The sequence below is a fragment of the Diospyros lotus genome, chromosome 1, assembly GCF_014633365.1.
Source record: "Diospyros lotus cultivar Yz01 chromosome 1, ASM1463336v1, whole genome shotgun sequence".
NCBI lineage: Eukaryota > Viridiplantae > Streptophyta > Magnoliopsida > Ericales > Ebenaceae > Diospyros > Diospyros lotus.
Genome location: NC_068338.1, coordinates 28,629,234 through 28,643,515, shown reverse-complemented (window position 1 = coordinate 28,643,515; position 14,282 = coordinate 28,629,234). Strand labels below are relative to the sequence as shown.

General features: G+C 35.5%; 1 protein-coding gene across 1 annotated transcript; it reads right to left on the bottom strand.

Moving 5' to 3' along the window:
- Positions 1-1,248: 1,248 nt before the first annotated feature.
- LOC127807424 (ras-related protein RABE1c-like) lies at positions 1,249-9,613 on the bottom strand. Its single transcript, XM_052345266.1, has 9 exons — positions 9,383-9,613; positions 9,102-9,195; positions 4,433-4,505; positions 4,252-4,352; positions 2,573-2,638; positions 2,167-2,264; positions 1,920-1,982; positions 1,748-1,840; positions 1,249-1,638 (listed from the first exon to the last, which is right to left on the bottom strand). The coding sequence occupies exons 2-9, from the start codon at positions 9,172-9,174 to the stop codon at positions 1,555-1,557; spliced, it is 651 nt and encodes a 216-aa protein (XP_052201226.1). The 5' UTR covers positions 9,175-9,195; positions 9,383-9,613; the 3' UTR covers positions 1,249-1,554.
- Between the last annotated feature and the right edge of the window lie 4,669 nt (positions 9,614-14,282).

Sequence of the window (14,282 nt, the reverse complement as noted above, 5' to 3'; positions counted from 1 at the left end):
TTTAATTAGAAAATGAAAATGATTCCGGCAGTCAACAACAAATATATAATTTGCTAGCTGGTGTGTGGTGTGGTGTGGTGTGGTGAGAGACTACAAACAGGGAAGGGATTTCAATCTTACTGCAACAAACATCGATTTGCTATTGTAATCAAAATAGGGTGACGGGTATTTATTACGTAACTCAATTGTGAGATTATTTATTTTGGGTCACAACACAAAGCCAGATATATATGGATAATGGATTTGAACCCCCTCTATTCTATCTATCTATCTATCTATCCTCCAGAAAATTAATTCCTACTGCAGCCACTGCTGCCAAGCCACATATATGGCTAGAGATTGTGCTGTGGATTGCAAGTTTAGTTTATAGATATGAAAATAATTGATAAAACTATAATTTAAGTCATATATACAAAGTCTTTTTTATATATTGGTTGGACTTTCTGGCTTTCAGCTTTGTCAAGGCCCTGACTCTGGAAGAAGTCAGATACAAAAAGACACTTATCATTTTAGTTAAAAGGTTGAGACTGAATAGTTAAGTCTTCTGCCCCAAGTCTTGGCTTTAGATTCATAATTTGGGCTTAGTCCTCTCTGCCTTATCCATCAATATGACATCATTTGCAAGTTTTTCTTTTTTATTAAAAAAAAAATTCTATAACAAACAAACGTGGTGTATCATCTTATATTTTTATAGTTAAATTTTTCAATCGAGATGATAAAAATGATCTAGTTCAGTGAATACTTCCAAACTTGCTTTTTCATTTTAGACTTGCGAAAGCTCAAATAATTCATTTAGGGAAATAACTTAAATAGTTATTTTGTAAATATTTATCCTAAAATCCTTTGATTTAAAAAAAAACAATCGAAAAAAGTATTTTTGCTAATTAAAACAATCAATTTTACATGAAAATAGAAATTACACATTGTCTTTCAAGTCAAATATTAAAAACTAAATAAAGTCAAAAGACACGAACAGTAATCAAACTTGCTTTATATTTTCAAGCCAATTATATTAATTATTATTAACAAAGCACATTACATATTAGCATTCTAAATGAACATATTTTGTCAATTGAATCGGGTATCCATTTTATAATAATTCCCTTTTTATCAACTTATGTAAGCTCATTGAACATGTCTTACTTTGTGAACCACACCACCCACCCATTCACACAACCAATTAAGCAAATTGGTGAAACTGACGACTATAATTCTGAACAAGTTGATAAATTTGGGTTCAAAAAGGCATTGTAATAAATAAGAAATGCTGCCACTGCTTGAAAAATAGGATTAACAAATAGCATGCCAAGCAAAAGAAGTTGCAAGTGGTTAGGAAAGAAAGTATCTGCAGCAACATCATCATGTTTCAGAGTCTTGAGACAATAAGATCCTATCTTTCACACGCTAAAACAAGTATTGAAAGAATGACCATCAAGGAAAATTACAAGCACCTGCCATATGGTTATCAGAATTACTCTTTTCTGTTGCTCTATTTCGTTTTTCCTCCCCTCCAAGGTGTGAATTCCATCACCACTCCTGGAATATGTTGATTGTTTAAGAACCGCAGCATGCTGATTTTTGTGCAAGTTGACCAGTCCCGGCTGCTGCGTCAGGTTGATTTATTTTGATCGTCTGAGGCTGGAAAAATGAGTAGTAATTTAAGTGAGCCCCAGCAGTTGAGAGTTTAACTGCAAACCATTTCTTTATTCACACTACTATGGGAGGGGGTGCATTATTCAGTTATTACCTCGGCCTTGGAGTCTGTATCGGCCAGCCTTTGTTTTATATCCCTTGCTATTGAAAAGAACACTTCCTCGACATTAAGATTTGTCTTTGCACTCTGCAACAAACAACAGGTTTGCCAAGTAAACAAACATTACCGCGACGTCTTTGAAGATTTCCAATTCACTCATGCTTACAGTTTCGAAGAATTTAATGCCATATTCATCAGCAAGTGCTTGGCCCTTTGAGGTTGGCACAGCCTGCAGATTTAGAAGAGGAGATTTCAGATGCGAGGGCCTCACAAGCAAACTTTGACGTGGAAGTAAATTGAAGAGATAAGCTGAAGTACAACTGTGAAACTGAAATTTGAAGCAATATAAGCACAAAAAGCTGGCTTCAGAAGGGAATATGGGGGGGGGGGGGGGGGGGGGGGGGGCAACATACCCTTTTGCTTTCATCCATGTCGGCCTTGTTCCCTACCAGAATCTTGTTGACATTGTCAGAAGCATGCTGTTCAATGTTGCGGATCCAATTCCTAATATCTGCCAAAAATGGGAGACAATAATTTCAAGAATCACTCAGAGAGCAAGACAACCCAATGTACAGCCAAAAAATGCAGGTTTTCTCAACCATTTACCCGTAATATTACATACAAAAAAGAACTTCAAATTTGCACCACAGTCTGAGAATGAGTACAACTAGAAGAGTTCCAATGAAACATAAAGACGCATAGAAAAATCTTGTAGATGTTGGTGATCTAATGGTGCGTCCCAAAAAATCCCCTTCCAACTGAAATGCATAGATATAGATCAAAGAAGAATATGCTCAACCATCTAAATGTCAGACTTACTGTTGAAAGACGATTCATCTGTGACATCATAAACCAGCAAAATCCCCATGGCTCCACGATAGTAAGCTGGACCATAATTTAGAATTAGAAGGTGGAAAAGAAAATAACATTTTGCAGAGGTATTTAGATGAAGCAGAAGCAAACAAACATACCACAAAGACACTGACAAACTGGTATATTTACTCAAAGGAACATGATCATTTTGAATAGAAGCTCTGGAACTTTGTCTAACAATTTATTTATCATCCCAAAATCAAAAGTAACACATTTTAAGACCTACAACAAAGATTGTTTTGTGGAGAAGTCCTCAGAACTAATGGCCTGTTTGATTGGCCATTTTTTCCATGGAAAATGGTCATTTTCTACCCAAATTCCAGCTTTTGAAGTGTTTGATTGGCAAAATTTTCAATGGAAAATATTTTCCCACTTAGGGTCACGTGACCCTCTTTTCCCACTTTTGCTGGAAAATGAATTCCCATGGGGGCGGGGGAGAGATTGTTTTCTAGGCGAGCGTCAAAGTGACAGTCTTGGAAAGAGGATGGACCAAAACTTGGTCTTTCCCTTGCCAATGAGTCTGCAACAGTTGCTGGAGATGGATCGCCTGGGTGACGTCGGCTTTGAGGGGCTGGCCGGCGGTGGGAGGCAGAGGTCGGGCGGCGGCCTTCTTGTTGGAGCGGAAGAGGCGCTGCATCGGATGGGGGCAGAAGGAGGTGAAGAGCTTATGCACGTTACATGCAGAAATGTATATATATATATATATATAGAGAGAGAGAGAGAGAGAGATGGACAGAACGAGGGCGGTTCATTAGTTCATTAGTAAGGGAGAAATCATCGGCAGAGAATCTGTTTACTAGACCATCTTTGTTGCTGAGCAGCGAGGAAACTCCCCATCTCTCTGTCTCATCAATAGCAATAGCAGAGAGGAAAGATGGATGAATTGGGGGATGTATATTTGAGTTTGTATATTTGATTTATTTTTTTGAATATTTTGTGTATGTATATTTAACATATTTTTTGTAATTGATTATTAATTTGTGTATTTATTGATTATCTGCATGTGTATATGTGATAATTTTCAGGGAAAACAATCGCAATCAAACACCAAAACTTAGAAAATTATAAGAACTTCTAGGTAGAAAACTAAGCCAATTAAACACCTTCAATTGATATTTTCCCTGGAATATAATTCTAGACAATTCAATTGCCTAGAAAACATTTTATTTCCATGCAAATTTCATGCTTACAATCAAACGCACCCTAAGTTAACATCTGAAGGAAATGAGAGACACTAGCAGCAATCAAATTAAAGCATTAAATCCCAGAATTTTCTCACTTAACTGCGGAATTGGGAAAAACTTATAGGCTACTAATTGGAAGATTATATGAGGATTAAATATGATGCACTATTTCTTGGGATAACCGCCCTTGCGCGGCCCTCAGTACTCATGCCCTTGATTACGCCAGGGGCGGTAAATTGCAGATTGGGCCTTTGGTCCTTGCACAAGACAAGGATCAAACTCACAACCCACCAGATTGACACCGGCATATTGCTCATTCAACCACTCGACCTATGCCTTGGGGGCATGATTCACTATTTCTTATTGCCTAGCAAGATGGTTAGATTCCCCAATCCATACCTTGCAGGTAATTTTGCTGAACCTAGCATATCCCAAAGTTACCTGTTGTGATTGTCCGGAATCGTTCCTGACCAGCTGTATCCCAGATCTGGAGCTTAATCCGTTTGCCATCAAGCTCAATGGTTCTTATCTTGAAATCAATGCTGAACATAGAAACTGAAGAGCATTAGAAGCAACTCCTAGAGAAACAAACAAATTTGAGTGTTTATGTCACGGTGCACACCCAATGGTGGTGATAAAGCTGGTAGTGAAGGAACCATCAGAGAAACGCAAAAGAAGGCAACTCTTACCCACACCTGCAAAGAAGGTAAAATTAAAAAGAAAAAAAAAAAAAAGATGTTGGATTATGGCTCAAATCTACTGCAAAAGGTTGCATAAATATATTGTCATTACCATGTTAATTATCACTATGGTTATGGTAAACCCACATGTTAACTTGCTACCCTGATCTGAACAGGAAAATGGTGAATGATAAGCCCTTGCACAAAAATTTTACACAAAATCAATTTCTTCCATTTTCTTAAAAGTTTATTCCAGTAGACTTCCCCTCCAGAAACAAATTGCATCTAGATTAAGGATAGAGAAAATACCATCTAAATAAGGTGTAATCATATTCTATTGTTCTGAGTGATATAAAGCCAGCCATTGTTCTGAGTGATATAAAGCCAGCCAGCCAGGCATAATTGCTAAAGCGCTGGATATTATGGGCTAAAGAAATCATTAGCAGATCAAATAACATTTGCAAGCTCACAATTAGCTAACCCTCAACAATGTCTCGGTACAGAAATAGAATGCCAATGCAGCCCCTTCCTATCCACATAAGCTTGTTAAATGAAATCATCAATCATGCATCCAATTTCACGTTTAAAAACCTCTCTTTTATTCTCAAAAACACAGAAAAGGAAAGATGATTTGAAAATTTGTTTTCAATGTCTTCCATTTCTGTTAGCTAGAGATATTTGGAGCCACATTTTCTTGGTCTTCAATGCTAAGTAGGCAATGGCCAGAATCTATTTTGGAACTGATGGGAGCACAGAACAGGGGTTGCCCAATGTACAGCGAGAGGCTCATGTGATGCTCCACCCCTCTTTCTGTTGCATGGCATCTTCAGCATGAAAGGAACAATAGAGCTTTTGAGAATACAAAGATTTCTCTTAACGTTAAAAGGAATCATCCTCATTCCTAAATTTCTGTCAGTTAAGGAGGATTTGTTCCCATTTCTCTTTATGTTTCTCCTTTGTGACTAGGTCAGGTTTGAGTTGTAGAAACAAGTTTTGCAAAGTTCATCAGCTCTGACCAGCGCCTTTGGCTTCTTTTAATTTGTTTCTCCCTCTCCATCTCAGTTAAACTCCCTCCCTCCCTCCCTCCTTCCTTTCTGTTTACTCTCTCTATACATGTGGCAATATTCACAAGCCACATTATCTTTTCATTTTCTACTTTCAACATAGGCAGTCCACTTCATGACTTAACAGCAAAAATGGGAGGCGGCAATAGTATACAATTGAAATACTTTACAAAGTGAATACTATTGAAATTTTGAAAAGACATTCTCAATTGAAAGTACAGTCAAAGTTCAATATCTTTTTGGTAATTTACCCTTCAATCTATGATCATTAAGCCATATTACTTTTGATTGACAATTCCATATAGAATTCTGTTTGTATAACATTGACTAAACTAGTATCCTCTGAAAATGAAAACAATGGCATCTTCTCTCACTCTCTCTTTTAAGGACAAAAAGGAAAATAAAAATTTTGAAATGATACTAAGGCTATAAATGTTTTTTTGAACAAGCTCAATGACTTTCATAAACAAATTGATGGCAGAATAGGCCCTAATTTGTATTTTATGTGCTCAGGCAACAAATCAAGAGAATGTCCCTAGTAGGGAAAACAGTCTCTGACAATTAATGGCGGTATTGTCTACTTATCACAGAAAGAAACAAACCATGATAACATAAATATTTGAATGATAACCAGCTAGAAGATTAAAAGGCCTCTGAAACCGCAGTTCGTGCACATAATGTAGAATTTAGTCTCTAGATGTGGGGAATAAGGATCAAAGAATTTTTTAGATAAAAGTATAAAGTTTGTCTTCAACTACCAAGTGTTTTCCTTTCTTCAATATTAGGAACAAAACAAAAAGATGAATTAAACAGAATCGGAATATAAATAGTAAATATCTAAGTACTAGACCTGAAGATCACTAATACATGTTAGGAAATAGGAAGTAGGAACATGTATATAACAGCATGCAGAAAAATAGCAAACACAAAAAGAATAAAGAATTGAATGTACCAGCTAAAGTTATCAGATATCATTATATTACACAGCATGCATGCAAGTATGAGTATTCTGAGTATGGTTAATCATCAGTTATTTATTGTTAAATGACAAGGAAAGGGTACTTGAAAATGTAAATAGATCAGTTCATAATCAAGACATGTCCAACATACAGCTCTGGAGCAAAAAATAAAATAAACTAAAATAAAAAGAACACTTTTGACACTGACTTGGCTTAATGACCTTTTCCTACTTGTTCAAGTGAAGCCATTTTGAATTTGTGCATCATCCACACAAAGGCTTAAAAGTAAAGCCCGTGATGGCTGTAAAAATGACTGCACTCACACACACAAAGAGAGTTTTCAGCATGCATCCCTGTTATGCATTTCAGGGACCAACTTGAGCCAGTAAGATGCAAAAAGTTTGAGACCTGATCCCCATGAAATCAGATAAGTCAAAACAATATAAAATCCCAATGTTTTGGATGGTTTATCATTTTCCAAACCCAAAAAATAATTATGCTTATCCACTATATGTATTGTATATTTCGCCAATGGACATTACATACTTTGATAAGAATATACCTTCCCTTGGGTACTCAAAATAGCCTATGGTAAACAAACCATACTTGATTGAAGATTATTCAACATTTAAGAGGGTAAATGCATGATTTACATGTGATAAGGACTTCTGTTATTATAGATAGTTGTGAAAAAAATCAATGCAAAAGGCCAAATATCAAGAGTAGAACAAATTAATACCTCCCTTTATTGTGAGAATGAAGGAATGTCATAAAGAAAACAAAAATAAAGTCTGAGTACCATTCTCTCCAGCATAGAAAAGGAAAGGACAAAGAAATCTACTACCCCAGAAATTTTATCAGATAATGGAAAAAAAGTGTGCCTTGAAAGTAAAAGGGGAAAAAAGACCGACAAATGTTGCAAACAGGAGATGGTGATCTTAAGGCAAATAAATGGTCAGTTCCTAACAAGATGAAGATAGAGGTAGATTTATTATAGTAATCTATGCGTACATGGTTCGTGAGTGTGTGGATTGAGTTTGGGTTGGGTCCCCACTCCTCACCTTCACTCAGCACTGCCTTGCCCTGCCACACCTCTACTTTGGACTAGAACAATGAGTGAATCAGAAGAGCAACAAAGAACAGCATTTCCCCTTTGACTTTCTGCCACCTACGGGCTTAAACTTTTTTCAGGAGCAACTATCTAAGATCGTCGAGAAAAGCTAGGGAAATGAAGTTCGAAAAGACAAAGGAAAAGAAAGGGACCACAAGTCAAATCAATCTCCCAGCAAAACTGATGCTTAAGGTCATCTATCACCAGAAAAGGAAAAAAGAGAGAGAGGGAGAGAGAGAAATAAAAAAAAATGATGGTTAGAGTAGAAATGAAAAGAAGTAAATCAATAAAACCAAAACAAAACAAGCAGAAAACTCAAAGACGAGACAGTTAGCTCCGATGACATTGGCAATGGTGGATGATGATAGTCTTGTGCCAGGGTGAGACACATATGTGAGAATACATATTTCAAAACTCTCTCCCACATAACACATTTCAAATCTATATGCATATTGGAGTAATAAATGTCCAAGGAGGCTATTCAACTAAGCAAGCTCCACACCAGACAGCACTTGACTCCCTGGTCCAGAATCTTGCCTTGAGATCAGGTCATGTCACAACATCCCTCACAAGACATCCCCATAATCCAGGTAAGATGTTCTCAAGTAGTTTCAATGGCAGAGCCATTCCTATCAAAGAAGCTATTAGTGTTTATGACAGAGAAATAGCACCACGGAAACAAAAAAGTTCACTACAACCACATTAAACAAATAACTTCTCTCATAACCCAGTAGACAATGCCACATGACAATTCCACAAGGACCACTTGCTAGCGTTATAGATGAAATTATTGTAATGCGGGGCAGAGATTTTTGAATCTTTTAAATGGGGCTTTAGTTGTACATTTCTTGTGTCCCACAATGCAGTCAATCAACCAAGAGATGAACTGACTCAGCATAACCATCACAATAAAGGAGGAGACTACGTGCTACAACAACCTCAAAAAATGCCACATTGTGGAGGTACAGTGGTTAAAAGATCAAATTAACCTCCAGGACCCTCAAAAAAATAGCCATTGAGTAAAATTGGCAAATTGTAAAAAATTAAAATGGACTTCCTACATATTCCCCCCACCCCACCCCACCCAAAAGGTCAAGTAACATATTTCAAAATTGACACAATTACAAAGTCAAAACCGCACCATTGCATAAACTATACACCAAGCAAGTTTTTCTTTCTTCTTTTTTCTTTTTTCTTTTTTCTGGGATAAGACGTCAAATTCCAAACCAAAAATAGCCCATAGATTCATTCACCCATTCCAAACGACCTGGTTCCGACTAGATCGGTCAAAACAACCCCCAATACCTCAATCAAATCTAAATTAAACAAAAAGAAACCAGGGAAACACCGTCCTATCCCGATCAATATATCTCCAAATTCACGAAGGCGGTCCACGCAGACACGCACATCTTCACATAAAATCAACGTTTGAAATGATGGAAACCAGCTCAACAATTAACAAATGTGAATAGCGTACCACTGTCTCCAATCAGAAGGAGCTTTATGAGGTAGTCGTAATCGGCTCTGGCCCTCGCAGTTGGCGCAGCCATGGCAAAATCGATCCAGAAACCCTAAAATACATAAATCGAGTACAATTATTTGTCCATAATGAAGTAACGATAGTACATCCAATCAGAGACCACAATCAAAGGGAAGATCGCTCGAAATTTAACGGAAGAGAACAGCGGATCGGAAGAGAGAGAGAGAGATCGCGCACGAGGAAGATCGAGAGAGGGAGGGTTATATTCGGGAATTTACCGAATGGAAAGGAGACTATCAAGCTCGAACGAATGGTTCCGCTGTTCACCGTCCGACGATGGCTACGATGCGCACCTCCGTCCTCCCCAGCTTTTTCTACCTCTATTAGCGTGCGCCGACGACTCCCCTGCGTACGCTAGCAACGAGAGAGAGAGAGAGAAAGAGAGAGAGAGAGAGGGCCTCCGGTTAGTCCTTTTCTTTCCACTCTCTGCGTATCGATAGTATTCAGGTACTTCCGAATACGGTAGAACTGGCAATTTGATCTCCAATTTTGCCCTGCTGTTCACATTTTATTGGGGATGACTTCGTCTTTTCCAGATTCGGGAACCGTTCTCGCGTCGTAGAAGATAACTGCTCGGCAGCTGAGGTGGCGTTCGACTCATGTGTGCATATACAGAAGAGAACTTGAAATAATTATCAGGTGTACAACCGTCGGATCCGACGGTAGCCAATGCCCAGAGATCGTTCCTATAATATCAGCGCAACAACGAACAGATTTTGACACCTGGAGGTATATTACATTTATGGTGATCGGACGGTTAGGAGAAGTACTTGGTGGGTCCTTGTCTGGTTATTATTTGAGAAGAAAAAGTCAAGGACTCTTTGACCAAGTTTACACTGCTGAAAAAACAATTTATAAAACTAGAAGGGTATAAAATGCAGTTGAGTGTTTGTTTTATGATAAGTGTTGTTGACAACTGCTTTTAGTATATTTATTAATAAGGTGTGTTTAATATATTTTATTTTCAATATTAAAAATGTTTATTAATTAATAATAAATATTTAAATATTAAAAATAAAGTACATTAAATTATAATAAGGATTAGCAAAACCCTTTTTGCAATTTTATTTTTGTTTTCTATTTTATTTTTTAAAAATTTAGAAAAAATGCATATAAAATTTAAAAAACAAAATAAAAACTTAAAAATAAATTTGCAATCAAATGAGTGATAAATGTTTATTGGTTTAATTTATACAAAAATTAATAAAGATAAAGTATGAACTTAAAAGGTTTGGATAAAATATAAAATATATATATAAATATATCTTACTTTCATGAAATCCAACTTTTTATTTCATCTTAATTATAAAATTTCATCTCGTAATATTAATGTTCGTTATTAATTAATAGTATGGTTGCGACTTAAGTTCACAAGAAAAAAAAAAAAAAAGATTTACTAAGATCTACAAACTCGACAACAATTATTGATCTCTTTTAATTATCATAGACAGTCACATAGGTCACATTATATAATGTTGAAAATGGGATTCTTAAAAGCGACGATAGTTGATATAGTTTTTTTATAAGTGTGGGTGACAAGTTTAAAAAGGGTTTGGGAAAATAAAACATAGAGTTTCAAAGGTGTAAAATTAATTTGCAATTGAAACTAAAAAAAAAAAGAAAAAGCTTCAATGTGGGCATTTAAAAAGTTAAAATTTTATTTTAAAATTAAAACCATATCGAGAGTTTGATATATTTTTTTATTTACTTATCTTTAAAGTTGTTCTTTTTGAGTTTATTATTATGGATAATACCTTGATATGATAAGAGAAAGCTACCATAAAACTAAACTTGTTAAGCCTAATTTAATAATTGAAGCCATTGTGCTCCTTGACCACACAAGTATTACTGGATATTTAGACCTACCATCTTATTAGACAAATAACATTAGTTATAATAATAAGTGAACGAATTATTCAAATTGGCATTATTTGTGACACAAATTTGTTATTATTTTTTTCAAAAAAACAAAATGATAATAAAATTTTTAAAGCATAGTATTTTCATTGATTGTGCTCTAGATAGAGACCTATTGAGACATAATTGAAACCTCAAACTTAAATAGTACTATCTTAATTGGACAATGATGATTGAAATATCTGTAAAGAATTCAATGTCTCAATATTATTTAATTTTTGTTTAAATAAAACATGATACTTAAAATAAACAACAAAAATTAAACGTTTATCATTTTTTCTTTTTCTTCGCTAGAGGTTGAACTAATTAGCAAATTTAAATATGTTGATATCAGAGATGAATTTTTTTTAGTAAGGGTTAAAAATAATTTTCATGTATGAATGATGTCAAATAATTGTGACTTTTTATGTTCTGACATTGCTATGTAAAGTAAAGACATTTATTAATTTATTTATTGAGTCATACAATGTTATACATTAGAATAAAATAATGGCAACGTTGAAATATCAACCTTGCAACTCAAAAGATGATTCATGAATAAACTTACTTAATATGAGTAAAAAAGGATATATTTAAGGAAACCACTAATTTTAAATACTTTAAATGTGTTTTCAAAATTTCTCAAAATTGTATGTAAGGGTAGATTCTCAATCTACATATTAATTGTGATTAATTGGTTCTCCTAGCCAAGATTGGTCAAGACTAAAAATTAATTATAATTAATATAATAATATTATTTATTAATAATATACATATAATATATTAAAATTTTAAATTTTAAATATATATTATGTACATATTTAAAATTTTCGAACTGAAGACCACTCAGGTTGAGGTTAAAATTGAGTCAATTCAGTCTGATTTAGTTCTAATTGGTCCTGAATATTTTTTTTTTATATTTAGTATGAAATTTATAATATTTAATGAGTAATAAAATTTGAGTCATTCGTTTCGGGTGGTGGGATCTTAATTGCTCCATTCACTTGGTGGGTGATCACCCATTTTTTAGTTTTATACTCTGAACTTAAATAGATATGAGGAGGATATAAGATTGATATAATTCACTAAGTAGGCTGTTTATTTTTTCATATGCATGCTACTGTCGTACGATTGAATTTGTTGTGGAATTTATTATTATAAAAATATTTAATCTATAAAAATAATTGAATTGTGATATTATTAGCGGGTTAATTACATCAATAATCATTCAACTTTACATTCTGTTACTATTTGATAACTGAACTTTAAAATATTACCTGTTAGTCACTAATATTTCAAAACTATTATCTCTTAGTTATTGAACTTTAAAATGTTACACACTGGTTACTAATAAAAAATATTTAAGGTAAAGATAGATATTGTTCCATGGGTTGAATATTGTAATAGCTTTATTAAGAAGATAAGCTAAAAATAATGTCTCATTTTTAGTTTATGTATTAGTAAATTGCGCATCAAATGAACATAAATAAAAAAAATGCATAAAAAAAAATTGAGAAGGTCAAATTGACTTTTATTGCATATTTTCTCAATATATTATGACACACTGCATTATTAAATTATGGCTAAACATGATTATCCCTAAACCAGGTGGAGGGAAGTCGGGCAATGGTTATGATATAACAAATATATTTTATTTTTAGAAAATGTACATTTATTATACTTTATTTTAAGTTATAAAACATTCTTATTGGTTGATAAATTTTGTAAGACACGATATATAATAATTATCATAAATCAATAAAAGTGTTTTGTAATTGAAAAAAAGGTAAAATAAATATATCTTCTTTGAAAAAAATATATTTATTACGTTTTAATCATTATCCTTAAAATAATTGTAAGCATCCCCGTCCGGATATCCCAGCCGCTCGGACTACCCGAACGGGAGCGCCTACGGGAGGAGAAAAATAATGAAACACGAGACACAGACCACCCCGGCATGCCTACACAAAGAAGAGAGCAACGGAAGCGAAGCAAAACACATGCATGCACTATGGGTACCCCGCAAACACAGCGGTCACAAGATAAATAAATAAACACAAACTCCTGTGCCGACATACACAAGACTCGAGAAAGGACCTGGCACAGTACGAAATAATAGAGTAAATTCTACTTAGACATCAGAGTGGATAGGAATTGACGAGACTGCCTGTACACCACACCGACTCTGCCGTTAAAGCTGACTCTCTTGCTATGGCCCACGCCGCCACTACCTGGAATGATGGAAAGCAAGGTGAGTCGAGAGACTCAGCAAGCATAAAGAAAAGAAAGGCTGAAGGCTGAACATAACAAAAAAAAAACTCTCCCCAAAATAAACCCCCAGGTACACACAAGCCATGAGACGCTATAACACAACTGCTCAATAGCATTAGAAAATAAAAGCACATACTGGTCCTTGGGGCCCACGTAAGACACTTGGCACCCAAGTCCCATACCAACCTGCCGCTGCCCTGAAAGGCAACAAATATCTCCACAAATCTGTGCGCGCAATCCCGGGTCGGTACTCCCGTCACCCGTATCCGTCGGTACTCCCGACAATCGAGCCATAGGCTCCCTCGGAACGGTACTCCCGTCCGAGAACTAAATACTACTAGTATCCATGCAATGCACATAGAAATGCAATGGCGTAGTGAGCATCAACGTGATACAAGGCGCCCATACATCCAAGTATCAGGCCATGCTCCGCCCACATAGTAAACCACACGCCATGCATATGCCGCACTGGATGCAATCTAACCAAACTAGAATGTCCGTGTCCAAGCATACTCAATAAATGAATATCCCAACATGCATCCCGTACCCATGTGCATATCAAATCATGAACAGTAATACAAGATATCTAATCATGCAGTAAATCACATACCGACAGAGCTAGTCAGCAGTGCCCGGCACCGATCAACGGCCAGTGACTAGGGGTGTCCACCCGACGGTCCACATCAGGACCGTACCATAGTCTACCCCAACGTCACCAACAACCGACCATTTCCCTACTGCTCGATAGCTATAACTGAACCATAAATACATCCGAGAAAAACTGTAAGTAAACCCAATAAAATCGTAAATAAACCCTCATATCTAGGAACCTAGTCCCCAAACTGGTTCAGCATCATTCCCGAAAGGAGTGGGGGTGGTACAAACCCCCATAAGCTCACAACAAACAAAACTCTAGAAGTATCGGATTTAATTTAAATTAGAACAAATGAA

Coding starts and splice junctions, on each gene's coding strand:
- LOC127807424 (XM_052345266.1), bottom strand. CDS start 9,174: ATGGCTGCGCCAACTGCGAGGGCCAGAGCCGATTACGACTACCTCATA. Junction 2,265..2,572: donor AGATGAATCGTCTTTCAACA/GTAAGTCTGACA, acceptor CATTTTTGGCAG/ATATTAGGAATTGGATCCGC. Junction 1,639..1,747: donor ATACAGACTCCAAGGCCGAG/GTAATAACTGAA, acceptor TCATTTTTCCAG/CCTCAGACGATCAAAATAAA.